Source organism: Saccopteryx leptura, chromosome 6, assembly GCF_036850995.1.
Source record: "Saccopteryx leptura isolate mSacLep1 chromosome 6, mSacLep1_pri_phased_curated, whole genome shotgun sequence".
Classification (NCBI taxonomy): domain Eukaryota; kingdom Metazoa; phylum Chordata; class Mammalia; order Chiroptera; family Emballonuridae; genus Saccopteryx; species Saccopteryx leptura.
Genome location: NC_089508.1, coordinates 63,044,402 through 63,071,033, shown reverse-complemented (window position 1 = coordinate 63,071,033; position 26,632 = coordinate 63,044,402). Strand labels below are relative to the sequence as shown.

At 38.4% G+C, this 26,632-nt stretch overlaps 2 protein-coding genes across 4 annotated transcripts in view; one reads left to right on the top strand and one right to left on the bottom strand.

Moving 5' to 3' along the window:
* Positions 1–12,157, top strand: part of TEX9 (testis expressed 9) — a 74,404-nt gene extending 62,247 nt beyond the window's left edge. Inside the window, exons 10-12 of the mRNA XM_066343243.1 lie at positions 6,138–6,272; positions 11,175–11,309; positions 11,959–12,157. Coding sequence (XP_066199340.1) covers positions 6,138–6,272; positions 11,175–11,309; positions 11,959–12,036 — 348 coding nt within the window. The 3' untranslated portion in view covers positions 12,037–12,157. The remainder of the gene's footprint in view (positions 1–6,137; positions 6,273–11,174; positions 11,310–11,958) is intronic.
* A 218-nt stretch (positions 12,158–12,375) lies between these two features.
* The window catches only part of MNS1 (meiosis specific nuclear structural 1), a 100,689-nt gene continuing 86,432 nt past the window's right edge, over positions 12,376–26,632 (bottom strand). Inside the window, exons 4-10 of one of the 3 annotated variants that reach the window (XM_066343240.1) lie at positions 24,851–24,953; positions 19,448–19,677; positions 18,300–18,516; positions 18,099–18,206; positions 15,962–16,219; positions 14,384–14,509; positions 12,376–12,900 (exon numbers count right to left, since the gene is read on the bottom strand). In XM_066343240.1, coding sequence (XP_066199337.1) covers positions 12,808–12,900; positions 14,384–14,509; positions 15,962–16,219; positions 18,099–18,206; positions 18,300–18,516; positions 19,448–19,677; positions 24,851–24,953 — 1,135 coding nt within the window. In that variant the 3' untranslated portion in view covers positions 12,376–12,807. The remainder of the gene's footprint in view (positions 12,901–14,383; positions 14,510–15,961; positions 16,220–18,098; positions 18,207–18,299; positions 18,517–19,447; positions 19,678–24,850; positions 24,954–26,632) is intronic. The other 2 variants (XM_066343242.1, XM_066343241.1) reach the window with 2 other exon arrangements.

The following is a 26,632-nucleotide window of genomic DNA, read 5'->3' as shown; positions in this document are numbered from 1 at the left end:
TTTGTTCTTGTTTTTCTAGTTCCTTAAGGTGGGAAGTTAAGTGGTTCACTTGGGCTCTCTCTTGTTTGTTCATATATGCCTGAAGTGATATGAACTTCCCTCTTATCACTGCTTTTGCTCATCCCATAGATTCTGATATGTCGTATTGTCATTTTCATTAGTCTGTATATATCTTTTGATCTCTGCACTTATTTCTTCTTTGACCCATTCATTTTTTAAAAGTATGTTGTTTAGTTTCCAGATTTTTGTGGGATTTTTTTCCTCTTTTTTGCAGTTGAATTCTAGTTTCAAGGCTTTATGATCAGAAAATATGCTTGGTACAACTTCAATTTTTCTGAATTTGCTGATGTTGTTTTTGTGGCCCAACATATGGTCAATTCTTGAGAATGATCCATGTACACTGGAGAAAAATGTATACTCAGTCACTTTGGGATGAAATGTCCTGTAGATGTCTATTATATCCAGGTGCTCTAGTGTTTTGTTTAAGGCCACTATGTCTTTGTTGATTCTCTGTTTGGATGACCGATCTAGAGCCGTCAGCGGTGTATTGAGGTCTCCAAGTATGATTGTATTTTTGTCAGTTTTTGTTTTAAGATCAATAAGTAGCTGTCTTATATATTTTGGTGCTCCTTGGTTTGGTGCATATATATTAAGAATTGTTATGTCTTCTTGATTCAGTGTCCCCTTAGCCATTATGAAATGGCCATTTTTGTCTCTGAGTACTTTTCCTGTCTTGTAGTCAGCATTATCCGATATGAGTATTGCTACACCTGCTTTTTTTTGGATGTTATTTGCTTGGAGTATTGTTTTCCAGCCTTTCACTTTGAATTTGTTTTTATCCTTGTTACTTAGATGAGTTTCCTGTAGGCAGCATACAGTTGGATTTTCTTTTTTAATCCATTCTGCTACTCTGTGCCTTTTTATTGGTGAGTTTAATCCGTTTACATTTAGTGTAATTATTGATACTTGTGAGTTCCCTATTGCCATTTTATATCTTGCTTTCTGTTAGTTTTGTGTCTTGTTTGATCCTTCTCTTTTGTTTTTCTATCTTTTGTTTTTATTTGGTTGTATTCCATACATCTTTCCTCTGTTGGTATCTTTTTTATCTCATGTGCTTCTGTGGTGGTTTTTTCAATGGTGGTTACCTTTGAGTAATGAAAAGGGTCCCTACCCTGTTCATTGTAGCGAACTATCTTGTGAGTACTTTTGCACTCCATCGTCCTTTGCTACTGTTAATCTCCATCTTCTCCCCCTCTTTCTTTTTGTTGTTGTCACAGTTTAAATTTGGTTTTATTGTGTTCTTCTTGGAGCTTTTACTTGTGGCTCTGTTTTTTTTTTGTTCTTTGTATCTGATTGGAGAACCCCCTTTAGTAATTCCTGGAGTGGGGGTTTTCTGATGATAAATTCCCTCATCTTTTCTGTATCTGTGAATGTTTTTATTTCTCCTTCATATTTGAAGGATAGCTTTGATGGGTATAGTATTCGTGGCTGAAAGTTCCTCTCTTTCAGGACTTTAAATATTGGGGTCCACTCTCTTCTAGCTTGTAGAGTTTCTGCTGAGAAATCTGATGATAATCTAATGGGCCTTCCTTTATATGTTGTATTCTTCTTTTCCCTGGCTGCCTTGAGAATTTTTTCTTTGCCGTTGGTTTGTGTCAATTTCATTATGATATGCCTTGGAGTAGGTTTGTTGGGGTTAAGAAAACTTGGAGTTCTGTTTGCTTCTTGAACTTGAGGCTTTAGTTCTTTCCACAGGCTTGGGAAGTTCTCATCTATTATTTGTTTGAGTATGTTCTCCATTCTATTTTCTCTCTCTTCTCCCTCTGATATACCTATTATTCTTATGTTATTCTTTTTGATGGAGTCAGATAATTCTTGTAGGGCTATCTCATTTTTTTTAATTTTTGAGTCTCTTTCTTCTTCTCTCTGTTGTGCCTCAAGTTGCTTGTCTTCTATTTCACTAATCCTCTCTTCTATCTGACCTGTTCTATTAGCTAAGCTTGTTACTTCGTTTTTCAGCTCGTGAATTGAGTTTTTCATCTCTGTTTGATTTGTTTTTATAGTTTCAATTTCCTTGGACATATATTCTTTGTGTTCATTGAGTTGTTTTCTGAGCTCCCTAAATTGCCTTTCTGTGTTTTCTTGTATATCTCGGAGGATTTTTAGGATTTCTATCTTGAATTCTCTGTCATTTAGCTCCAAGGTTTCCAATATATTAAATTTTTTCTCCATAGATTTTTCCTCATCTAGCTGTGTTACCTCTCTTTCTTTTGTATCCATGATATTCGATTTTCTCTTCCTTAATGGCATCTGAGGGTGGTTTTGTTGATAGTATTAATGAGATTTAATAAAGAATAAAAAGTTTAAAAAAAATAATAAAAAAAATAAAAAATCGAAAAGAGTTGTTTTTTTTAAAAAAAATTAATAATGAAATAAAGAAAAATAAAATAAAATAAAAATTTTTAAAAAAAAGGAAATTATTCCCCCCCTCCTTTTTTCCTCTCCTCTCCTCTCCCCTCTTTCTTGAGAAAATCTTGTGGTGGACTGTGAATTATAACAAACAATGCCTGTGATGGAGGGCCTGAATTGGGGAAAAGTAATAAAGGGGCAAAAAAAAAAAAAAAAGAAAAAAGAAAAGAAAAGAAAAAAAAAGAGAAAAAAAAAAGAGCGTATGGACCCACAAAAAGCAAATAAGGAAAAAATTTGGGTCAAGAATAAAATGATTTGCTTTTAGGTGTTGGTTGTCTAAGAGTTATGATGAGAGGATTAAGAGGACAACAGAAAAATGGGGGGACAAATTAAAAAATTACTATTGTATTTAGTGGAACAAGAACTAGATAATATGGAGAGCCAGGGATGGGAGCACTGCTAGTGAGTTAAAAAGGTGAAGTAAAAACCCCCCAAAATGCCACAAACATAAGTTTGAGTCCCAGATAAGATAATTTGTTTGTTATTGAGGTTTGAATGAGAGGAGATGTAAAGGAGAAAAGAAGAAACTAATATAGAGGGAGAAAAGAAAGAGAGAGAGAGAAAAAAAAGAGGGAACCACTAAAAGAAGAAAAAAGAGAGAGAGAGAGAGAGAGAGAGTTAAGGGTTTTGGAGTGCAACCCTCATAGAGAGAAAGGAAGAGAAGAGAAAAGATAATGGGAGATGTAACACTTATGGGTAGTGTAGTTCAAGGAGAGGAGAGAGTAAGACCGGTAGAGAGTTAATCGGCCAAATTGGAGGAGGAAAAAAAAAGTATCAAGAATGAAGATAAGAGAAACAAACAAACAAATATAATAAAATGGGATAGGTTATAAAGTCTGCAGATTATTCTTGATTTTGAGAGGTTATCTTCTTGCTTTTTCTTTTCTCTCCCTCTTCCTGGTCGGTCACTCTGTACCCCGGGTTCTGCCCCTTTGGCACGCTCAGGTAGAGGTTTGCAGTTGATAAGTCTCTATGGCAATGTCATGTATTGTGCTTTAGTCTCGTTGGCAGTCGAAGCTCATTAGCATTTATAGGCTCCGACAGTGAGAGAGTCCGTGTTCCTGGAGCCTTTCTCCTAGTCTTTCCTTCCTCAATTAGTAGCCTGATAATCCAGCTATGGGGTTGCTGCTGCCTCTGCCTGGATAGTAAGAGGCTCAAAGAGCTGGCAACTCCCCACTCTATTTCCACTCAGCACAGGGCTCTGGGTAAGGCTCAATCAGTCAGAGCTGCTAGCATAATCAGGCGGGCTTTCCGCCCACTCAAAGACCTCTGGTTCTGTCTGCCACTCTGTCCGGTAACACAGGCGGGCGCCCACTTCCGGGGCGCTTGGAGGAAACTCTCACTCACTGGCTGCGCGCGCAGACCAGGATATCCGGCCAGCAGTCTCACGCTCTGAGTGAAACCCCCAACCGCAGGGAAAAGTTGCAGCGTTGGAATTGAGTCTCGCTCCGTCCCCGTGCGCGGCTTTTGCAAGGCACTGGGGCGGCCCGAGATTCTGCTTTGGCCCACACAAAGGCCCCTGACTCTGCCCCTCTGTGCGATAACACGGGCGCGCACTGCCGAGGCACTTGGAGGAATCTCTCATTCACTATCTGCACACGCAAACCCGGATATGAGGCCGGCCGCATTTCCCTCTGAGTGAATTCCCCAGCAGCATGGAAAATTTCCACCATTGGAATTAGTTCTCACTCCCTTCCGTGCGTGGCTTTCCCAGGGCGCTGGGGCTGCCCAGAGACTCTGCCCTCGGCCCACAGAAAGGCCTCTGACCCTGCCTCTCCGTGGGGCAACACGGGCACCCACTGCCGGGGCTTAGGAAGAAATCTCTCGCCCACTAACTGCGCACCAACCAGAAGACCGGGTAAAATGGCCGCGCCGCTTGTCTTTCTTTGTTTGGGTTTGGCGCGAGTGTTAGCTTGTATTGCCCGGGTTGCCACAGGATCAGATTTTCCTCGGCTTGGATCTCCGTGCCACAGCCTGGTTCGGCCGTTTGTGTCGCGGCCTGGATGTATTCACCCCCTTTGCCCGCCTCAGTTTCTATATTCACAGTTACCAGAGAAAGCCGCCCTGTTTAGGTTAGTGAGGAAGGCGGAGCATTTCTTACTCCCTATTTCCTTCGGGGTTTGGTTATATTTTTAGCCAATTTTTCACTCAATCATACCTTTGGGTGTATTGCGAAGCATCTGGAAGCTCCAAGTATAGGTTTTTCTGTTTCTGGTTGAAGATCTTGTTGAGTTTTGGGGGAGATTTATCGGTATCGCTTCCTACCCCGCCATTACTCTGACGTCATCTGAAAAAAAGACATGTTTTTAATTAAGAAACACATATGTATACTTTACCAATGCATAACAAAATATATGAAATGAAAGAAAAAGATGTTACTTAGTACTGTATTCTTACCTTGGAGACTGATGAGTGTGGCTAACAGAGGTGAATGGCGGAGGAGGAGGGAAGGAGGAAGGGATGCAGGCACTGTAGACACGTAAACTAAAACTGCACTTTCTTAACACTAAATGGAAACTAAAACTGCATTTTCTTTATTTTAAACAAAACTAAAACTGCACTTCCTTTACTTAAAATGAAACCACAAAAATTTAATTGTAAAAATATGCACTTTCTTAACTTTAAACTTAACCTAAGCTTTACATTATGTATTTTTCATTTAATCATCACTCGTTTTTGCCTTTTTGGCTGCACTTTCGGCACTTTCACTTGCAGGACTTTTGAATAAAAATCTATCCAAAGAGGTTTGCTTTTGCCTGCCTTTTAAAATGTTATGGAAATGTGACAAAACAAGTGTCATTAAAAAGTGCTGAAGCACAACCAGTTGATTCCGACTCGTATCTCGGAATTTTGCTCAGATCTCAAACAAAAATACAGACTGAGTTGCAGCTCATATCTTTAAAAAATCATATGTTGTTCTTCTTGTAACTCAAGGTACCACTGTACAATGGTTGTTTGGGAGAGATCTAAGCACTGCTGATATAGCCAAAGGTAACATTGTTGGCAGGAGATGAGATTGATGAGATTAAGATGCCAGTTTATGGTGGAGTTTGGAGTTTATCCTATAGATTCATGTTTCTTCATATGTGGCCTATAGATTCTTTGTAACAACATCTCAAGAATATTTGCAGAATGCAGGTATACACCCACCCTGATAATGTGGAAAATAATGCATAAGATCTGTTGTTTTGCTCAGAATTTGGATTTTCCTGTAAGGCTAATGTAGAATGCTGTGTAATTAAGAAGTGTTTTTTAATGTTATACTTTGTCAGGTTTACACAAACAGCATTTATGAGTTTATGTCTTACATTGATGTTTTGGGTGGTTCCCAAAGGAATAACTATAGTTATAAAGAGTTGCTTATAAAATAAATATAGAGGGCATATATACTGTATCTTGGGGTCAGTAAAGAGTCAGAAAAGCCCAAACAAAAAGTAATTTATTTGAAAGCTTAATTTGCAACTATATCTTTAAAGATATATTTTTCTAATACCAATTCAGGGTAAGAATTCTCTAAGACCTCTATCACTCAGGGCTCAGCCTCTGGCAGAGAGAGAGAGAGAGAGGTGTGTGTGTGTGTGTGTGTGTGGAGAGAGGGAAAATGTTGCAAAACAGTAGAAGAAATTTATATATTTATAAATGTTCTATATAATTCTTTTACTCTACAGGAATTAGAAAATAAAACACGACTACAGAAACAAGCTGCCACTAGCCAAAGTGCCACGGAAGTTCGCTTGAACAGAGCTCTAGAAGAAGCAGAAAAGTATAAATCGGAGCTGAGTAAATTAAGGCAAAATAACAAGGTATAGAAAAATTGAATGGTTTTGGTAGTGATCACTTTTGGTAACTTCCTCTGTTATGCAAGAGTCAAAACTAAATACTTTTTAAATGATAAATCTTGTGAACATTTTTCTTTCAAAAGAAATACATTCATTATCGATATGCACGTTTTCAGTAAGTTAGGATTATACTGCTTGGGCTATTGCTGTTATTGAATGATACCACAACTGTTTGGAAGATTCATTCATTTAATTCAACAAATCTTTATTGTGTGCTCATATTATATGCCAGACACTTTTCTAATCTTGGGATAAATGTGGGAAAAGGTCTCTTTTGTATTTTAGTTTGTGTTATCCGTCTTTCAGCCTCAGTTTTCTAATATATAATAGAAGGGGATATTTTACAGGTCAGTGGTTCACCTGGAGGGCTTGTTAACACATACATTGCTGGGCCCCACCCCAGAGTTTCTGCTGCAGTGGGCCTGGGCAGGGGCGTGAGAAACTGCAGTTTTAACAAGTGCCCAGGTGATGCTGATGTCTCTGGCTCTGAAATATTTAGATAACCACTGTTACAGTAGTGTTGAGAGATTCACCATGGTATTCCCAGTATCTGGTTAATGATTGGCATAGAATTAGCACTCACTTCCTAAAATATCTGTGGACTAAATGAAGGCCCAAATATCAATGTTTGTGAAAACATTTTGTACACTATAAACACTGGCTGTTAGTTTGGGTTGTATGTCAAACTGAAAGTGATGCTCCATTGGAATCTCTCCCTCAAGGCAATATTTAGTTTAACAATGGCTTGGGTGATAAAATTAGGAGCCACTCTCATTACATACACAAAATGATATTTTGGATTAAATCAGTAGCATAATAGGACACTGAACAAAATTGATGTTTGTTAAGTCCTCCAATATGTTTAACAGAGGCATATGTTTCAGTGACTACAGAATTTAAGATAGCTTCTGTGGGATATTTTACCACGGGTAGTCAGCATTTTTATACCTACCGCCCACTTTTGTATCTCTGTCAGTAGTAAAATTTTCTAACTGCCCACCAGTTCCACAGTAATGGTGATTTATAAAGTAGGGGAGTAACTTTACTTTATAAAATTTATAAAGCAGAATTACACAAGTTAAAGCATATAATAATAATTACTTACCAAGTACTTTATGTCAGGTTTTCACTGTTTGGCAGAATAAATCTTTATAAAACAACTTAATATAGTTAAATTATCTTTTTATTTATACTTTGGTTGCTCCACTACCGCCCACCATGAAAGTTGGAACACCCACTTTGAGGGCGGTAGGGACCAGGTTTTCTACCACTGGTTTATACTATATGATCTTACTGTGTTTATATAATATTTAAAAGCCATCAATGATGGCATGATGATGAGGATTTATTAATAGAAGTTATTAAATAAACAAGTTAGGAAGTCTTTATAAACTTGCCAGTAATTAGCATGTTCTTAGAGTATTATTTATTTCCAATTTGGTGCGTTCTAAAGGGAATCTGAAGAAAATTAAATGGAATAACCAATTATGTTAGGATTTGCTCATTCTGGTTGTAGATTTTATCTCTTTTAGCACACACAGTAGAAGAGTAGAAAGTAAAACTTATTTCCAGGACAACAGATGAGTCTCCTAATTCTAGCCAGCCATTTTTCAAATTCAGGTAATGACTTGGTATGTGAAAAACTCAGTATAAAACCCATCAACACTATACAAACAACCTAGATGTGTTCCAGAAAAACTTCCAACCCCAGGACTGCATTATGGGTGGTCGATTTAAACATAATGGGATGACAATGTGTTATTTACTATCAAATTTTCTTCTAGGAGTTTCATGGCTTTTGGTCTTAGATTTAAATCTTTAATCCATTTTGAGTTAATTTTTGTGGGTGATGTAAGATAGGAGCCTAGTTTCATTCTTTTACATGTGAATATCCAATTTTTCCAGTCCCATTTGTTGAAGAGACTTTTCCATTGCATATTCTTGGCTCTCTTGTCAAATATTAGTTGACCATGTGTGCATGGGTTTATTTCTGGGCTCCTGATTCTGTTCTATTAAGTTTGTTTCTAGTTTTTTTATGCAGTACCATACTATTTTGATTTCTGTAACTCTCTGCCTCCCTGCCTCTTAATAAAAAAAGAATGCCATCAGAATCTTGACAGGGATTTGCATTGAATCTATAGATGGCTTTGGTAGTATAGACATTTTAACAATATTATTTCTTCCCATTCATGAACCACAGGATACCTTTCCACTTATTTGTGTCTTTGACAACTTTCATTGATATCTTATAGTTTTCAGTGTACTATAGCTTGGTAAAATTTATTCCTAAGTATTTTTTTATGCCATTGCAAAGGGGATTGTTTTATTTTTGTTAGATAATTTATTAGATTATAAAAACACTACTGATTTTTTCATGTTAATTTTGTATTCTGCATCTTGAATTCATTGCTTAGATTTACCAGTATTTTATGGAATCCTTAGATTTTCTCCATACAAAATGTCATCAGCACAGAGAGATAGTTTTACCTTTTCCTTTCCAATTCTGATAGCTTTTATTTCTTTTTCTTGCCTGATTGCTCTGACTAGGGCTTCTGGTACTCTGTTGAAGAGGAGTTGTAAGAGTAGGCATCCTTGTCTTGTTCCTGATCTTAGAGGAAAAGTGTTCAACCTTACACCGTTGAGTATGATGTTAGCTCTGTACTTGTCATGTATGGCCTTTATTATGTTGAGGTATGTTCCTTCCAAACCTAATTTGTTAAGTTTTTATCATGAACAGATGTTGGATTTTGTCAAATACTTTTTTTGTGTCTCAAGTTGAGCATGTGATTCTTTTCCTTCATCCTGTCAGCGTCTAACCTGACATTTAAACTGTGCCACCATTCCATTAGGTGAGACAGAAAACAGTCCTTCAGGCCTGACTAGGCAGTGGCGCAGGAGATAGAGTGTCAGACTGGAACACGGAGGACCCAGGTTCAAAACCCTGAGGTCACCAGCTTGAGCACAGGCTCCTCTGGCTTGAGCAAGGCTCACTCGCTTGAGCAAAGGGTTACTCGGTCTGCTGGAGCTCCCCAGTCAAGGCACATGAGAAAGCAATCAATGGACAACTAAGGTGCTGCAACAAAGAATTGATGCTTCTCATCTCTTCCTGTCTGTCACTGTCTGTCCCTCTCTCTGTCACAAAAAAAACAACCAAACAGAAAAAACCGTCCTTCAGGCAGCCCCCCATACAAGTCAGAACATCACAACCAAGTTCTATTCTTTTCATCCCACCACATAGGACCAGGAGGCTGAGATGAAAGGGTGAGCATAAATGCAGTGAAATGTCCTACTAGTTGTATGTGGGTCTTGCTTGGTTACTGCTGCAGCTTAATTGGCATCTATTGAGTTCTCAAAATGCTATGCTACATGGATCTGTATATTGTATAAATATATTCAGTGTTTCCATGGATGTTCTGTGGGGGAATAAGGAGCTTCCTACTCTGCAATCACTCTCAATTATCCTTTAGCCCTGGCTGCTTGGCTCAGTGGTAGAGCGTCAGCCTCACGTGTGGAAGTCTCGGGTTTGATTCCCTGTCAGAGCACACACAAGAAGCAACCATCTCCTTCTCCACTCTTCCCCCTTCTTTTTCTTCTCCTCCCACAGCCATGGCTTGAATGGTTCAAGGAAGTTGGCCCTGAGCACTGAGGATGGCGTGATGGCCTCACCTCCAGTTAGCCTGGTTGCTGAGCAATGGAGCATTGCCCTGTAGGGAGCTTGCTGGGTGGATCCCGGTTGGAATGCATGCCAGAGTCTGTCTGTCTGTCTGCCTGCCTCCCTGCCTCTTGCTTAATATAAAAGAATGGACACATCTTTTAAAGACATTTTTTTAAAAAGTGTAATATTTACCACATTGCTATTTCTGGTACTTTTTTTCCCTTATGTGTATAAAGACTTCTATTAACTTTTTTGCCAAGTAGAGTAGGTCCCCAAATGTCATTTCATTCAGTAGTGTTTTGTTACAATGTTGATGACATCATAGGAACTCTTTAAAATTGGTTTCATTATACATTATTTTGCTTAATGTCAGAGAAACTATCAACAATGTTAAGTGAGGATTTACTGTATAAGATCATCTGGTATTAACTTCTGACCTGTCTTAAAATTCAGTGATCCTTTTCCTGCATTATCTAAATTGCTTTGGAGCTCATCCAGTGAATTTTTACCAAGATTACAAACTGGTCTCCCTTATAATGGGCAGTGGCTGAATTCTGTAACTCAGCTCTTTACACCACAGTTGTTGCTTTTCATGGGTTCCTAGGACTTTCTCCTGCACATGGTATTTAGATGTCTGCCAAGGATTTGAGGTGTGTATATATATGCCGATTTTGAGGACTCCCTTCTGTCCAGGATTTACCACCGGAAATTTCTACCACCCTGGCAGCCCTGCTGTCTCATTCCTCAGCCCTGTATGACTGATACTTTTGGCTTGAGGTCTATCCCCTGTGAACCCAGGAACCCGTGCTCTCAGAAACCAGTTGAATGTGGATCTTAACCAGTATGCTCCCATTTATTCAAGGATCATGTCACCTCCATTCTGCTTACTATTGATTACTCACCTACATCTTATCAAATGTTTTTAAAAATATGTCCAGAGTTTACATCTGTCTTTTCCAGTAGTGTTGGTCCAAGGCAAGCTACTTTGCTATTACTGGAATTAGAACTGAGTTGTTACTTTAAAAATGTTTTTTAAAATGTGAGAGACTTGAGCTTTCTTTCATTAAGGTATCAAAGAATATAAAGAAAACTTGATCTACCAAAATTTTTATATTTCAGGTAAAAAATGGTTTTATTACTGATGTGATAGTTTTTATAATTTTTTATATTAAAAGACTGCAAAAAGTATGAGATTTTTTTTTCTTTTGCAGGATATAGCAAATGAAGAACACAAAAAAATAGAAGCATTAAAATCAGAAAATAAGAAGCTAGAAAAACAAAAAGGAGAATTAATGATAGGTTTCAAGAAACAATTAAAATTAATTGATGTTTTAAAAAGGCAGAAGGTGAGTCTACCCTAAAAAAAGCAAAAATAAATCATAGATATTTGGACCTCTCTACTAAAACATTTATTAGTATTTGTATGTTAGGTATGCTTGTTTTGACATGCTTAGGCACAAAATATATAAAATGCATTATAAAAGATATATAGTATACATACACACATACACATCATCCATGAAAATGGGTATTTTCATGCAAATATTCGTAATGTGGAAAGGGACTGGTAAATACAGTGTGGGTACTCCCTAACAAAAACACGCCATATATAAGAATATTATCTTAGGGTATTGGTTTATCTCTTGAAATCAAGAAGAATGAAAATTTATTTCAATCCACTATTGTTCCAGTCTCTATTGAGTTACCTGGTAGTGACAAGATACAAATTCCTGGTCTGCCTTTCTTTTTGCACAGGTATTAAATATTATTGCATTGTCTGTCAATAGTAGGTTGTATAATACAATACCACCGCTGGACAAATAGGCTTTTATATGCTGACCCTTGAATATAATTACTGTTTCAAATATGTTTATTGATATTCCTACAACAGAGCTTATAATTTGATATTATACAACACTTAGAAATTTCCTCTTGTTGTATGGTTTACTCTTAAAACTAAATTAAACAAGTGATTTTTGTTTTTTAAAAACACAGATGCATATCGAAGCTGCCAGGATGCTGTCTTTCACTGAAGAGGAATTTATGAAGGCACTTGAATGGGAAAATTATTAAGTGGGCCACTTAGTCTCTATAACCAGTAGTGTGTGATGGATATACATTTTTATTTAAATTAAATTGTAGTGGTTTGATTATTTTTACTCTTAATAAGCAGTGAAAATATTTGATAATGAAATCAATCCCAAAGAATTCTCTTTTTGGGGGAATACAAAATTGATATGTAATTATTAGGAAAAGAAAAATTTTATAAAATCAGAATTTAATTTTCTGATGACCTAGCTCTTTTTCAACTGTACCTGAATAAAAATATTTTATGTTCTGAAGATGTAGCTTTAGTTTACAAATAAGTTTATCTGAGAGAAATTGTTTTCTCCTCCCTTACAGTAGACTGGTTTGGCCTGCAATCTATATATATAAATATACATACACATGCAGGGTGAGACAAAAGTAGATTTACAGTTGTTTATAGGGAAAATAGTACAAGAATAAACTGTTTCTTGTATACTTGGAACTGTAACCCTATTTTTGTTCCACCCTGTATATGGAATGTTGTAATTTGGTGTGTTGTAGAACCCAGATCTTCAAATTTCAGTACAAAAACAACAGTTTGACTAAAAGCAATTTTTCAGTTAAAAGTATTCAGTAATTTTAATTTTTATCACAAAACAAATGTTTTCTTACAAAGAACCACTTATAAATGATGAAGAGATGTTTTAGAAAATCCAAAAAGACAACAGATTCCTACGATCACTGAACTGTAAAACAGAAGTTACACTGACATCTAGTGGTAACATAAATGAATCCAGGTTTCACCAAATCTTGGTATCACTTTTCTTCACAAATTTCACTCCTTTTCTGATACGCTTTCCTAAACTCTTCACCAAGCATATCAATATCATCCTCTTTTTTGAATACTCCCTACGAGAAAAACATTTATGGGTTACTTGAAATGCCACAATATTTCTTCAAATGCTTGTAAGACTAGCAAATACAGACATGAAATTTGCAGTTATTTCCAAGATAATAAAATCTATTTAATAGATTTATGAAAAAAGATAATTTTATGAAAATTATGATTTGACATACATACTGAATATTCTTAGACTGACCTGGCTTCCTGATTTATCAGTTCTGGTGTTGGAACTTGGCATAGGAATCTACTTGGTTACTACAAGCACTCCTGCTTGGACTGGGTGAATGGGACTTTCATCTATACTGTATGCTGCCCTGTCCTGAGAGAGCCCTACAGGAGTGTGAGGGCTCAGGGTGAAGAGTCTGAGCTTTGCCACATTCACGCATGGGACTGGCTCTCACTTCAGTTCCGTGGCTAATCAGCACACATTCAACCTCACAAGAAAGAATCCAGGCTTGGTGTTAACCCATTTAAGCAAGCCCTTTGAAATTCTTTACTTTGGTTTCCCTTACAGTAAGAAACTTTTTAAAACAAAATTGAACTTAAATATTTACTTATCTTATAATTACAAAGATCTAAAGACTAATTTAGGTCATTCAGGGCCATTAAGACCTAAAGGATAAAATGTCATTTTAGGATATCAGGTTTATTAGGCTCTTCTCAACTCCACAATTACCTCTCTACAAAAAAATCTAAATCTCAAGACTCTCCCAGAATTTGTAGTCTGTTTCACGGAATTTATTAATTCTGTATGGCTTTTGTTAATACATCATTTTGTATTCATTAACCCTGGCTAAACAATTAGACTGTAAGGTCCTGTGGGCAAGCAGTAATTAATCGTGTTTCTCTTTCCTTACTTTGTACTGGACTAAACATAAAATATGCACTTGATTCTTCCAATTGAATAAAATACCAAGTGGCATAATTTCTGTATCTAAGGATGGAAACATTTACATGAGTCCAGATGTTTATGTGGCTGGTGAAACTCAGTTTATCTCATAGTCACAATATATCTCAGACGTACATGAAAACTGGCTATCTTCTGGAAGTACTTCTGAAAACTGAGGTTACCTAGTTATAACACAAACTCCTGTTATACAGCAGATCTGTCACAGCCTGGTTCAGGCATGTAGCTGTACTGGTGTTACTGGTTACAAGATTTCCTGTATATCATCAGCTTTGGTGTACAAAGTATCACAATTGCTTTATGGTACTTTAGTTTTAGAACACCTACACTGAAAGGGGAGAAAAGATCTCTAAGCTATAAATCCAATAAATCTAGCTCAGACTTATAGAAATGTACTAAGACTTCTAGAAATGTGCTAAGACTAACTCATTTTAGAGATGTTCAGTGACTGGCCAAGATCCCACTGCTGCTGGTAACAGCAAGAAGTGAATGAAACCCAGGACCTCTGTAATCCCAGTACCGTGGTTTTTCTCCACTAGTAGAAATTATGAGGATTACACTTTGAGTTAAATCTCACTTACTTTAGGGAGATATCCCAGCAATTTTGTAGCATGTTCCTGAAGAAGTTTCAGTCTTTCTTCTTCAATAATTGCATTAACACATCCCTGTCTTCTTTGCTGTGACTGCCATTCTTCCAGTTCACGTTGCTAGAAATGTAAATAAAATGTTGTCATAGCCTGACCAGGCGGTGGCACAGTGGATAGAGCGTCGGACTGGGATGCTAAGGACCCAGGTTCGAGACCCCAAGGTCGCCAGCTTGAGCGCAGGCTCATCTGGTTTGAGCAAAAAGCTCACCGGCTTGGACCCAAGGTCTCTGGCTCAAGTGAGGGGTTACTCGGTCTGCTGAAGGCCCGTGGTCAAGGCACATATGAGAAAGCAATCAATGAACAACTAAGATGTCGCAATGCGCAACGAAAAACTAATGATTGATGCTTCTCATCTCTCTCCGTTCCTGTCTGTCTGTCCCTGTCTATTCCTCACTCTGACTCTCTGTCTCTTTAAAAAAAAAAAAAAATGTTGTCATACAATACATTAATCTTAAATTGGCAAAACTACTCTTGCAGTGAATTAGATAAAACTGATGAACTATTTATTGATACCAAGTTTAGAAGATACTAAATGATGTATGGAGTGGGACAAAAGTAGTTTTACAGCTGTTCGTATGTAAAATACTAAGTAATATAAGAATACATTTTTGCAGATGAATTGTAATCCTACTTTTGCCCCCCCCCCCCCGGTATACATATCATATACATATTGTAAATTATTCCTTTAAAGTTATAAGAACAATACATGGTGAGGCAAGAGTATTTTTACAGTTATATTACTATTTATTACTGTATTATGCATACAAAGACTAAACTGTGTTTCGCATACTTAAAACTGTAAACTTAACTTTTACCCCACACTACAGTGATAACTGGGGTTTTAGGAGGAAGGTACATATTTTCAGAACAGTATCTTCCTTACCAAGAGAAGTGATTTCCTAAATAAATCAACTAATATTTATTGAATGCTTACCATATGGCAGGTGCTGAAAGCAGCTTACAGTGTAAGGCAAAAAAGGTGGATACAACAGTATAGGGATATCTTAAATATTTCCTAATATATTAAATTTTAAAAAGCAGTATGAATCACATGAGTAGCAGCAACAGATCTACAGGGAGAACCAGATTTCCCAGGAGAGAGTTCTGAATATTCAACCACACCAAATTCTGTGCCACATGATATGGAAGAGATGACTAACTTTAAAAAGTTTTAGGGCTTAAAAGAACTCTTAAGGAAACATATCCCCAAAATCCTATTAGGGAAGGATGCTAAAATGCAGACCTCTGAAATAGTGATGAATTCCTGCCAAGAATTGTTTCAGTTAAAGTAATATGCAAAGCTTTTGTTTGAAATAACTAGTTTACTAGGGTCACTATTTCTTCTGACCACTCCTTGTCAAAGTCATGGAAACCAGAAAGGAAAATAATTTATATATCATATATGATGAATATCTAGTATCTGGCACATAAAAATTTCTCAGTTTTAGTGGATGAATACGTGATCTGATTGCTGTCAAATGACAATGCAAAATAAAGAACACTTTTTCTTACTTTGTCTGCAAGGAACTGGTTGCGACGCTCTTCAATAAGTTTTTCCACAGCCCTCCTGTGTTCTAATTGCTTCATTCTTTGTTTTTGAGCATTCATTAACTCTATCCGGTCATCCTCAGCGAGTTTAGCTAACATGGCTTTTCTAAAGGTCTCCTCTTCCTCTTTTGCAGCCTGTAGTACTAGTTCCTTCAAGGTCATTTGTTCTATAAAATTTTGCTTCAATTCCTTTTGCTTTCTCAATTTCTCTTCTGCTTCTTCCTAAAAAAAAATTTAAATATAAACATTAGTTTGGTGACTATTTCTTTAAAGCAGATTTATAAAGAAATGGGGGATAGTTTAGTTAAGCTTAGTGTTACAATATGATATAAAACTGAGAAATTGTCTTTTTAAGATAACATTGCCCTATTTTTTAAAAACTAATTGGATAAAGGACCTGCTACTTTTTTTTTTTTTTTTGCATTTTTCTGAAGCTGGAAATAGGGAGAGACAGTCAGACAGACTCCCGCATGCGCCCGACCGGGATCTACCTGGCACGCCCACCATGGGGCGAGGCTCTGCCCATCCTGGGCGTCGCCATGTTGCGACCAGAGCCACTCTAGCGCCTGAGGCAGAGGCCACAGAGCCATCCCCAGCGCCCGGGCCATCTTTGCTCCAATGGAGCCTTGGCTGCGGGAGGGGAAGAGAGAGACAGAGAGGAAGGCGCAGCGGAGGGGTGGAGAAGCAAATGGGCGCTTCTCCTGTGTGTCCTGGCCGGGAATCGAACCCGGGTCCTCCGCACGCTAGGCCGACGCTCTACCGCTGAGCCAACCTGCCAGGGCTAGGACCTGCTACTTTTGAATTGTCTTCTATTACTTGTTTTTAAATTTTAATTTGTATATATTTACAATCTTGTTCTGGACTCAGAATTAACACAAATATTTTGAAAAGAACTGATATAAAACCTTTTCTGACTCTTAAATTTATTAAATCTGTCCTGTGAAATTTGTACCAACTGTGAGTCATTCTAGATTCTTGCGTGAAACTATTGTTAAATCATTGACAAATATTTTTCAGAATTTAACAATGGCAATCAAGTGTTTCAGGGAAATTCAAATTTACTTGGAATAGTTAAAAGTCCTTTTCTACAAACTTTAATTTTCCTGACATTTTATTATGAAAATTTCAAACATAACCAAAAAAATATAAACAACTTTATAATGATCACCCACATACCTAACACCTGGATTCTACTAATAATATTTTACTGTTTTTGCTCTATCCTCTATCTATTGTGTTAGGACTGAAATAAATTTTAAGCCCTTCTCTAATCTAACCAACCTTGCCCAACTCTTACACAAGTTCCAGACAGGATAGTATCCAAGGCATTCAATATACTGCCTTAACAACAGCTATATGAATAGGGTTCTTACTTACAGATAACACAAACTATAAGGGATTTACTATATAGGCCATCAGGTGGCACGGAGGACTTTCAGGAGGTCCAGGGAATCAAGCTGACATCCCACTGCTCAAATCCCATGATGTGAACTCTACCAAAGCTGCCCCGATGACCTGCTCTTCCTAGTGTGGTTGCTATCTCACTGTGCTCTGTATTTTCACATCCTCAAAGAGGGGGCGGAGGGTGATAACTGCTGGAGATAACCTAGTCACATGAAGAATTCTAGCTAAAAGAAGAGAAATGCAGTTTTAACTTTATAGTCTTTATAATAAGGTAACAGATGTTTTTAAAACGGAGTAGGAGTGGGGGCCTTGCCAGTGGCTCAGTGAATAGATCGTCGTCAGCCCAGCATATAGATGTCCCAGGTTAACTCCCAGTCAGGGCACACAGGAGACATGACCATCTGCTTCTCTTCCCCTCTCTCTCCCCCTTCTCTCTCTCTTTCTGAGGGTACCTCGGTTGTTCTAAGCGTGTCAGCTTCAGGCACTAAAAATAGCTGGGTACTCAAGCATCAGCCCCAGATGGGATTGCTGGATGGATCCTGGTCAGGGCATGTGAGGGAGTATGTCTCACTATCTCCCCTCCTCTCAATTAAAAAAAAAAAAGATATACAATTGTTGATTGTAAATCTTTCTACTGCTTTGTCTCAAAATGATATTATTCTCTATGTTAATCACTCTTTCAATTTCCAAAACTTACCTTTAGTTTCCTGTCATGTATTTCAGCCTGTTCTTCCTGGTATAATTCTTGTCGCACTTGTTCCAAATCTTCTCGTTGCCGTAGCATTTCTTCCAATTTCTGAGTCAGCTATTAAATTAAAAACAAACACTTATAGGAACCAAATCCTGTAACAAACATTTCAGAATTTACCCAGTATTTAAAAAGTGGTTATTTTAATACCGTATTCTGAAGCTGTAGCCTTTTTTGTTCATTTTCTTTAACTTTTGCCATCCAATCTTCTTCTCTTTGTTGCTGAAAGTTGGCAAACTCTATGATTTTTCTGTTTTCTTCTTCCATTTCCTCACGTTTCTTGTTTCTCCAGAGAGTCTGCTCTTTCTGAAACTCTTCTATATACCTTCGAATTGCATTCATTTTTTCTAATTTTTGTTGTCTTTCTCTAAGATGCAATAGTAAGTGCAGTTTTAGAATGACAGAAATAAAGTGTCAAAAAAATATGTCATTTCTTTCCAGTAATGTTGGAATGTATAGTCTGTTCATTCATACAACAAAACATTTTTTTTTTTTTGTATTATTCTGAAGTTGGAAACAGGGAGGCAGTCAGACAGACTCCTGCATGCGCCTGACTGGGATCCACCTGGCATGCCCACCAGGGGGCGATGCTCTGCCCATCTGGGGCGTTGCTCTTGTTGTGACCAGAGCCATTCTAGCGCCTGAGGCAGAGGCCATAGAACCATCCTCAGCGCCCGGGCAAACTTTGCTCCAGTGGAGCCTTGACTGCGGGAGGGGAAGAGAGAGACAGAGAGGAAGGAGAGGGGGAGGGGTGGAGAAGCAGATGGGTGCTTCTCCTGTGTGCCCTGGCCAGGAATCGAACCCAGGACTCCTGCACTCCAGGCCGACACTCTACCACTGAGCCAACCGGCCAGGGCCCAACAAAACATTTTGAGCATCTATTATGTGCCACTAAATATACAACAGGTATTTTTTCTGAGTAAAATACTAATATGCCTCTTCCTATTTCTCTAACCTATTAATGAAGTTTTATGCATCTCATTTCAAAAGTCTACAACCTGTTTTCTTCTCCCTCACAAGCACTCCATACTTCAGCCGTTTACCAAGGAAAGTCATCAGAAAATTAGTCTTCTGACATATGATATGGCATATTTAACAAAAGCAAAGGTTTAGTCATTGTCACTTAATAAGCATTTATTAATTACCAGATAATTAGCATGCTAACAGACAAGCAGTTGGTCTGTTTCTGTGATAACATTAATGAGGATTGTTAGGCACTGCTTACGTGTTTCCCTCTTCAGAACAACCCTGAGACTAATGGAAAGTGTAGACGTGTAACAAAGTTGGTATTAACTTACAATTGATCTTCTTCATAGATCTTCCTAACAATTTCATCAATCATGAGTTTCTCTTTCAGCAATTGCTCATAAGTTTCTTGCTTTTTCTTTTCTTGTTCTTCAAGTTGTTTCTCTAAGTCGAGGTAGTACTGTGCCTTCATCTTACCCCGTCTGTCTTCTGCAGCACTCTCTTCCTTTAGGACTCTCTCGTGCTCTTCCTTCATGGTTTTGACTATTTCAGCATCACGTTTCTGTTATTAACACAAAATTCATCTTTCCATTTTCAAATCGGAGCACAGAGTGACAGAATATTTTAAGCAGATATAATTGAATATTACAAAGCCTATTACATAAAATACATATTTTCCTCTATGTGGGTAAAAAGCAAAGGTAAGTCACTGTTACTTGAAGCATTTGAATGATGAGTCAAACACTAAAGATGCTTTCCCGTTCCTTCAAGCAGCTCTTTCAGGGAAATACATAATGAGGATAATTAATAACATTTGAATAATAGTAAAATTAGAAGTCTCTATTTATAACTTAACTGATGTTAACTGCAGTAGTCATCTTTTTCATTTTTTCTTCTACTTAATGGTGGCAATTTTCACAATTTTTAGCTCTATTGTGGATGTGGATGAAAGAAGGGGTTCTATGGAGAGGAACCTCACAGGGTGATCTAATCCTAGATTCCTAACTGGGCAGGTCATAGTGGGTAGTCATGCCCAGGCATATCACTTTTTAGTAAAAGGTGTATCTTTGCCTTAAGCCCTTCCCATTGTTTCTGTGCATTTAGGTTAACACACCAGCATACACACATAATACATCAGCAGAACACATCATAACACAGCAACAGAGCACACAATCTTGTTGACTACCCTATAATCCAGTCCCCACCTTGCTACCTCCCACCTCCAAGTAATCTTACTATGTTCACTCGTTAATTTCAAATGCATAAAAGAAGCTGCAAAACTTATTCTCTGGAGCATTGGAGGTCTTGCTCCCCAGCATATGTCATCAGTTTGGCTCAAATAAACTCTTATAAAAATTCTCTACAGATCTGGACATTTCTTATGTTGACATGTATCAGCTGCTGTTTAGTGTAAGGATGGTATAGGCACACCTCAGAGATATTGCAGGATCAATTCAGACAACTGCCATAGAAGTGAGTACAGCCAGAAAGCAAGTTATAATACTTTTGCTGATGGAGGGTCTTCCTTCACTTTGTATAAAAGACAGCACCTGTGGAGCACGAGGAACTGAAGTGCATTGAGATGAGCAATGCCTGCCTGTACTATCTTTTTCATATATGTCTGCTTTTAATAGCTCTGAGCAACTCAAGTTCTTCCCAGTGTAAGTTTCTTTCTTTTTTTTTTTTTTTTTTTTTTTTTTTTGAGCGAGCCAGAGAAAGAGATAGGAAGGGAAAGAGATGAGAAGCATTAACTCACAGTTCTGGCACCTTAGTTGTTCACTGAATTCTTCTCATATGTGCCTTGACCTGGGGGCTACAGCAGACTGAGTGACCCCTTGCTCAAGCCAGCGACCTTGGGCTCAAGCCAGTGACCATGGGGTCATATCTATGATCCCAAGCTCTAGCTGATGACCTTGGGGTTTCACACCTGTGTCCTCAGCGTCTCAGGTGGACACTCTATCCACTGCACCACCACCTAATCAGGCCATAAACTTTCTTGCCACTGACTTTTTTATTTTTATTTTTTTTGTTTGTTTTTTTCATTTTTCTGAAGCTGGAAACAGGGAGAGACAGTCAGACAGACTCCCGCATGTGCCCGACCGGGATCCACCCGGCACGCCCACCAGGGGCGACGCTCTGCCCACCAGGGGCGATGCTCTGCCCATCCTGGGCGTCACCATGTTGCGACCAGAGCCACTCTAGCGCCTGAGGCAGAGGCCACAGAGCCATGCCCAGCGCCCGGGCCATCTTTGCTCCAATGGAGCCTTGGCTGCAGGAGGGGAAGAGAGAGACAAAGAGGAAAGCGCGGCGGAGGGGTGGAGAAGCAAACGGGCGCTTCTCCTGTGTGCCCTGGCCGGGAATCGAACCCGGGTCCACCGCACGCTAGGCCGACGCTCTACCGCTGAGCCAACCGGCCAGGGCGCCACTGACTTTTTAAGTTTCCTTTTTCTCATTTATGAAAAGGCCCTTTGTAATTTTAATTTCAAAGTTACTATGTCTGTTTTCTGCAGCCTTTACTTCACTCATTCAAAACCATTCCTTCTTGCCTGACCTGTGGTGGCACAATGGTTAAAGCATCGACCTGGAATGCTGAGGTCACCGGTCCAAAACCCCAGGCTTGCCTGGTCAAGGCACATATGGAAGTTGATGCTTTCTGCTCCTCCCCCTTTCTCTTTCTCTGTCTCCTCTCTCTAAAATGAATAAATCTAAAAAACAAATACATTAAAAAAATCCAACTATTAAAAAAAATTTTTTTTTAATTCCAACTGTTATTTTAAAAAAAAAGAAAACCATTCCTTCTGAGTTACAGTATTGCTCCTTGAATGGGTTAAACGCCTTATTGGTTTCAAGCATTTTGAATTCACTTAACAAAATAAGTTTTAAATATATATTGGGGCAATTTAAAAAAATGCCCTTTACTATTATGATCACATCCCACATGGTTAGATGCTAGAACTGTCAGCACCATCAAATATAAAAGAACCAGCTCAAAATATGAATGCTAAATGCCATTCCTGATCTGATACCTTTAACATGTATACACTGTTAATAAGACTTAACAAAATTCTTTGCTTCTGTTTTCTTAGCACATTTAATACCAGGTTCTTTAGAAAAAAATATAAAATGACAAAAACATGTATTACAGATTATCATTTATAAAGAGTATTTTCATTTCATAGGTAAGAAAACTACGGCTTAGAAAGACTAAACCAAAACTAACACCCAGATATCTTGAAACCTAATCAGTTCTAGGAGTATTTGACTTTAACTTTTGTGGATCAATTTTATTTAGAAAACAGCAATTGTTTCATGTATCAGAGTAAAATGTCTACAATGGCCTTGAATAACCTCAATTATCAGGATAATTAAAACTGCTAACTACTAGACAAATAGTATATTGTTTATATTCTACTTTATTTTTATTTATTTATTTATTTATTTTTACAGAGACAGAGAGAGAATCAGAGAGAGGGATAGGGACAGACAGATAGGAATGGAGAGAAATGAGAAGCATCAATCATTAGTTCTTTGTTGCAACACCTTACTTGTTCATTGATTGCTTTCTCATATGTGCCTTGACCGCGGGCCTTCAGCAGACCGAGTAACCCCTTGCTTGAGCCAGTGACCTTGGGTCCAAGCTGGTGAGCTTTTTGCTCAAACCAGATGAGCCCGCACTGAAGCTGGCGACCTTGGAGTCTCGAACCTGGGTCCTTCCGCATCCCAGTCCGACGCTCTATCCCCTGCGCCACCGCCTGGTTAGGCTCTACTTTATTTTTAAAGGGGTAGAATAGAACAGTGTAGCTTAAGATAACATAAAGTTTCCTCACCTTCCCGTACCCATCACTGTTACAGCATACTATATAACCTTTTAGATATTTTATTTTTATTTATTGGTTTTGGAGAGAATGGAAGGGAGAGAGAGAAGTATTGATTTGTTGTTCCACTTATGTACACATTCATTGGTTGATCTTGTATGTGCCTTAATTGGAGATCAAACCCAGAACCTTGGTGTTTCAGGACAATGCTCCCAACTAACTGAACTACCTAGCCAGGGCAGATTTTTCCTATGTTAATACATACACACTCAACCTGACCAGGCGGTGGCGCAGTGGATAGAGCATCAGACTGGGATGCAGAGGACCCAGATTCGAGACCCCGAGGTCGCCAGCTCCAGTGCGGGCTCATCTGGTTTGAACAAAGCTCACCAGCTTGGACCCAAGGTCGCTGGCTCGAGCAAGGGGTTACTCAGTCTGCTGAAGGCCCATGGTCAAGGCACATATTAGAAAGCAATCAATGAACAACTAAGGTGTCGCAACGAAAAACTAATGATTGATGCTTCTCATCTCTCTCCATTCCTGTCTGTCTGTCCCTATCTATCCCTCTCTCTGACTCTCTGTCTCTGTTAAAAAAAAAAAAATACATACACACTCGTACATCACTATGGTCAGCATTTGTTCTTAACTTGATGCCTGTTTTGCACTGTATTAGTTAAATATTTTAATATGACCTCTCTGGCTGTGTGTATATGTGTATATTGTTATATATAACACATTTGTATGTATACATGTTTATAGCCCCATACATATATGTACAGTTTTTTAAAATAAAAATGGTCTGTGTATGTTTTCTTTTTCAACTTGATTTTTCTGCAACGATTTTTCTTTTTAACCTAAAATATATTCAGTGCAACTTCAAAAGCCAGAACATTTACACACCTCTATCTCTTTCTCTTTCTCTTTGATAGCCATATAACATCTTTTGAGAGGAATCTAGGGAGAAGGAACCCAGCCACCAAATGCTCTGCAGCATAACAGCAATGCGACAAAGGGAGAATGGAAAAGCTGTGTAATGTGGAATCAGACCTTTTATCTGTGTCTAGCCTTTCTTTGTGACAATGAGAGCTCAAATGATGATGCATTCGCCTGCTTTTAAGTGTTGACTGGTGAATGTGTCTGAAACTCCTTTGCTCAAGAGTAAGTCTTGCCCTACACTTGGCAGTATGTCAGGGGTTAAAAAAGGGGATAAAATAGAGGGAAACATGATAAGAAGAGGTTGCTGTTTACAAAGCAAAAAAGTTTACCTAGAGTTTTTAAATTTTCTATTTTTTAGAACATTAAAAAATGAAAAATTAATAACATTAACCCTTTGAGTAGTGGGGTTTTTTCATGCTCCCTGACCCCTGGGAGTGAGTTTTGTTTTTTTTTTAAATGAAATTAGTTCCAGTTATAGTTTTATTAACTTAAAATCATGTTTGTTTGATAATCGATTTATGGAAACAAGAAGAACATACATTCGCCTTTTTTTAATGTTGCCTTACACATGTACGATAGTACTCTGGATGGTCAGGAGGCACGAGGACGTACATGAGCGTTCGTACTAGGCAAAGGGTTTAAATTATACTAATCATGCTAACAACTTGTACTGTATTGGTTTGTCCAAGAACAGTCGGTTAGAAAATATAAAGAAGGCTGGGAGTTACTGAATATAGCCGTTCATTCTGAGCAGCAACCGAACCCTTTGTGTCCCTGAAAGACTCAAATATTATTATAAACAAAGCTCAGTATTAAATAATACACAATATCCTCTGCCTTAGGGATCTGAAAAGTATAAAAGTATTTGAGAAATCTAGCATTGTAAATTCTTTATATATGTAACAATTTTCAAAAAATTGGTCTATTTTTGTTTTTTTAAATGAACCTAAAAATACAAAAAACAATGAGCAGAAACATGATTACCATTTGTTCATATTTAATGGCATCCTTTTCAGCGATCTGAGCTGCCCTTTCTTTATTCAAGTAAGCTGCTTGTAATTTCTTCTCCAATTCTCTGAGCTCAATGCTGTTTAAAAAGAAAAAAAGACATTTAAATTTGACGACCATTACTATAAAAATAATCTATATCTGAAATATAAAAGGTTTTTTCTAAATGTGTAAAACATATTTATATTATTATTTAAATATTTTGAAAAACTCTCCTTTCATCCAAAGAAAAATCGAAATGCACGTAAAACGGGACACTGAAATTCAATTTCTAGACAAAACAACCGTCTTCTGAATGCTCTGCAGTGTTAATTTTGTCATAAAGTAAGCGTGCATATATGCATGGATCTGTTTTGGGATTTTCTATACCATCCTTCAACTGGGATTCCAGAAGAGAATTAAGCTTAAAAAAAGAAAAAGTTATTTTGTATTTTTACTTTTCTCAAAGAGTATATAGCAGGTATTATTTTAGATTTGTAGGAGGTAAGTTAATTCATTATATTGATATAAAATGGATGCCTTAGGTCATTATGGCTTAAATTTTCTGGTTGAGAAGAGCTGCTCTAATCTGATCTATTGATCCATTTGTTTATCCTGTGCTAAAACCACACTATCTTAATTATTGTACCTTTAAAATGAGTACTCAGATCCTGGAGATGTCTCTAATTTTAGTCTTCTTAAAGATTGTCCTAGGAGACTTCCGGTCAGGTAAATACTGTGCTCACCCCCTCCCATGACCACATCAAAATTACAACTGAATTACACAACAGCCATAATTGAGAACCACCAGAAGACTAGCTGAATACAATTCCTATAACTAAGGATAGAAAGAAGCCGTGTCAAGACCGGTAGGAGCAGTGGAAAGGGCAAGTCCCACACACACAGTGTGCCGATTAAGAATTGTAGGCGTATTTCAGCTGCAGAGTTCCCCTGAGGAGCAAGGGGTCCCAGCCTGGGACACTAGTGCTGGGAAGAGGAGTCCCCAGAACAGCTGGCTGTGAAAACCAGCGGGCACTGCATCAGTGAAACAGAGCAGTACTGGAGGAGTTCTGCTTGAGGAGCTCACGCATGGGCAGTTCACACGCTTAGGGCTCCAACCCGGGCAGCAGCTCGAAAAGCACCAAGGACAAACGGGGAGGAACTCACCTGACTAACTTCAAGGCAAAGATGGAGGGAAAGGGGTCAGGGCAGCTCTTTCAGGCACAAAAGCGCTGGCAGGCGCCACTGATTCTTTGTTGAACGCTCCTCTCACCCAGGCAGCTGGCGCAGGTGGGTGCAGATCTGAACTCTCCTTTAACTGAGCTAGCACTGCTCGCCCCACCCTGCTGATTCTCTGAAACCTGCCTTGCCTAATTTGCATGCCCAACCTGAACCTCTTCCAGTGGCTTTTCCACACAAACTGCTTGCCTCTGCTCACGCTGTGGACTTTCTTAAATCTCTCAAACCTCCCAAAAGTAACAGCTAAGCTTGGTGTGCCCAAAAACTCTTGCTAATCAGCTCCAAACCAAGCACAAGCAGTGACCACTGTCAACTTGCACGGCTGACTCCCTGTCACATGGCCCCAAGCCTGGCATAAGTGATGGCCAGTCTTGACTTGGAACAGAGGTTCAATGAAACAGCCACCACCTGGCCAGGGGCAGCTGGCCTCAGCTCACATACTGGCGCCCACCACGGTGTCCCAGTTTGAACAGGGGCAGCCAGGCTCCGGTCACAGCATAGCCTCTCACAACCCCAGCATAAGCAACAACTAACCACAGA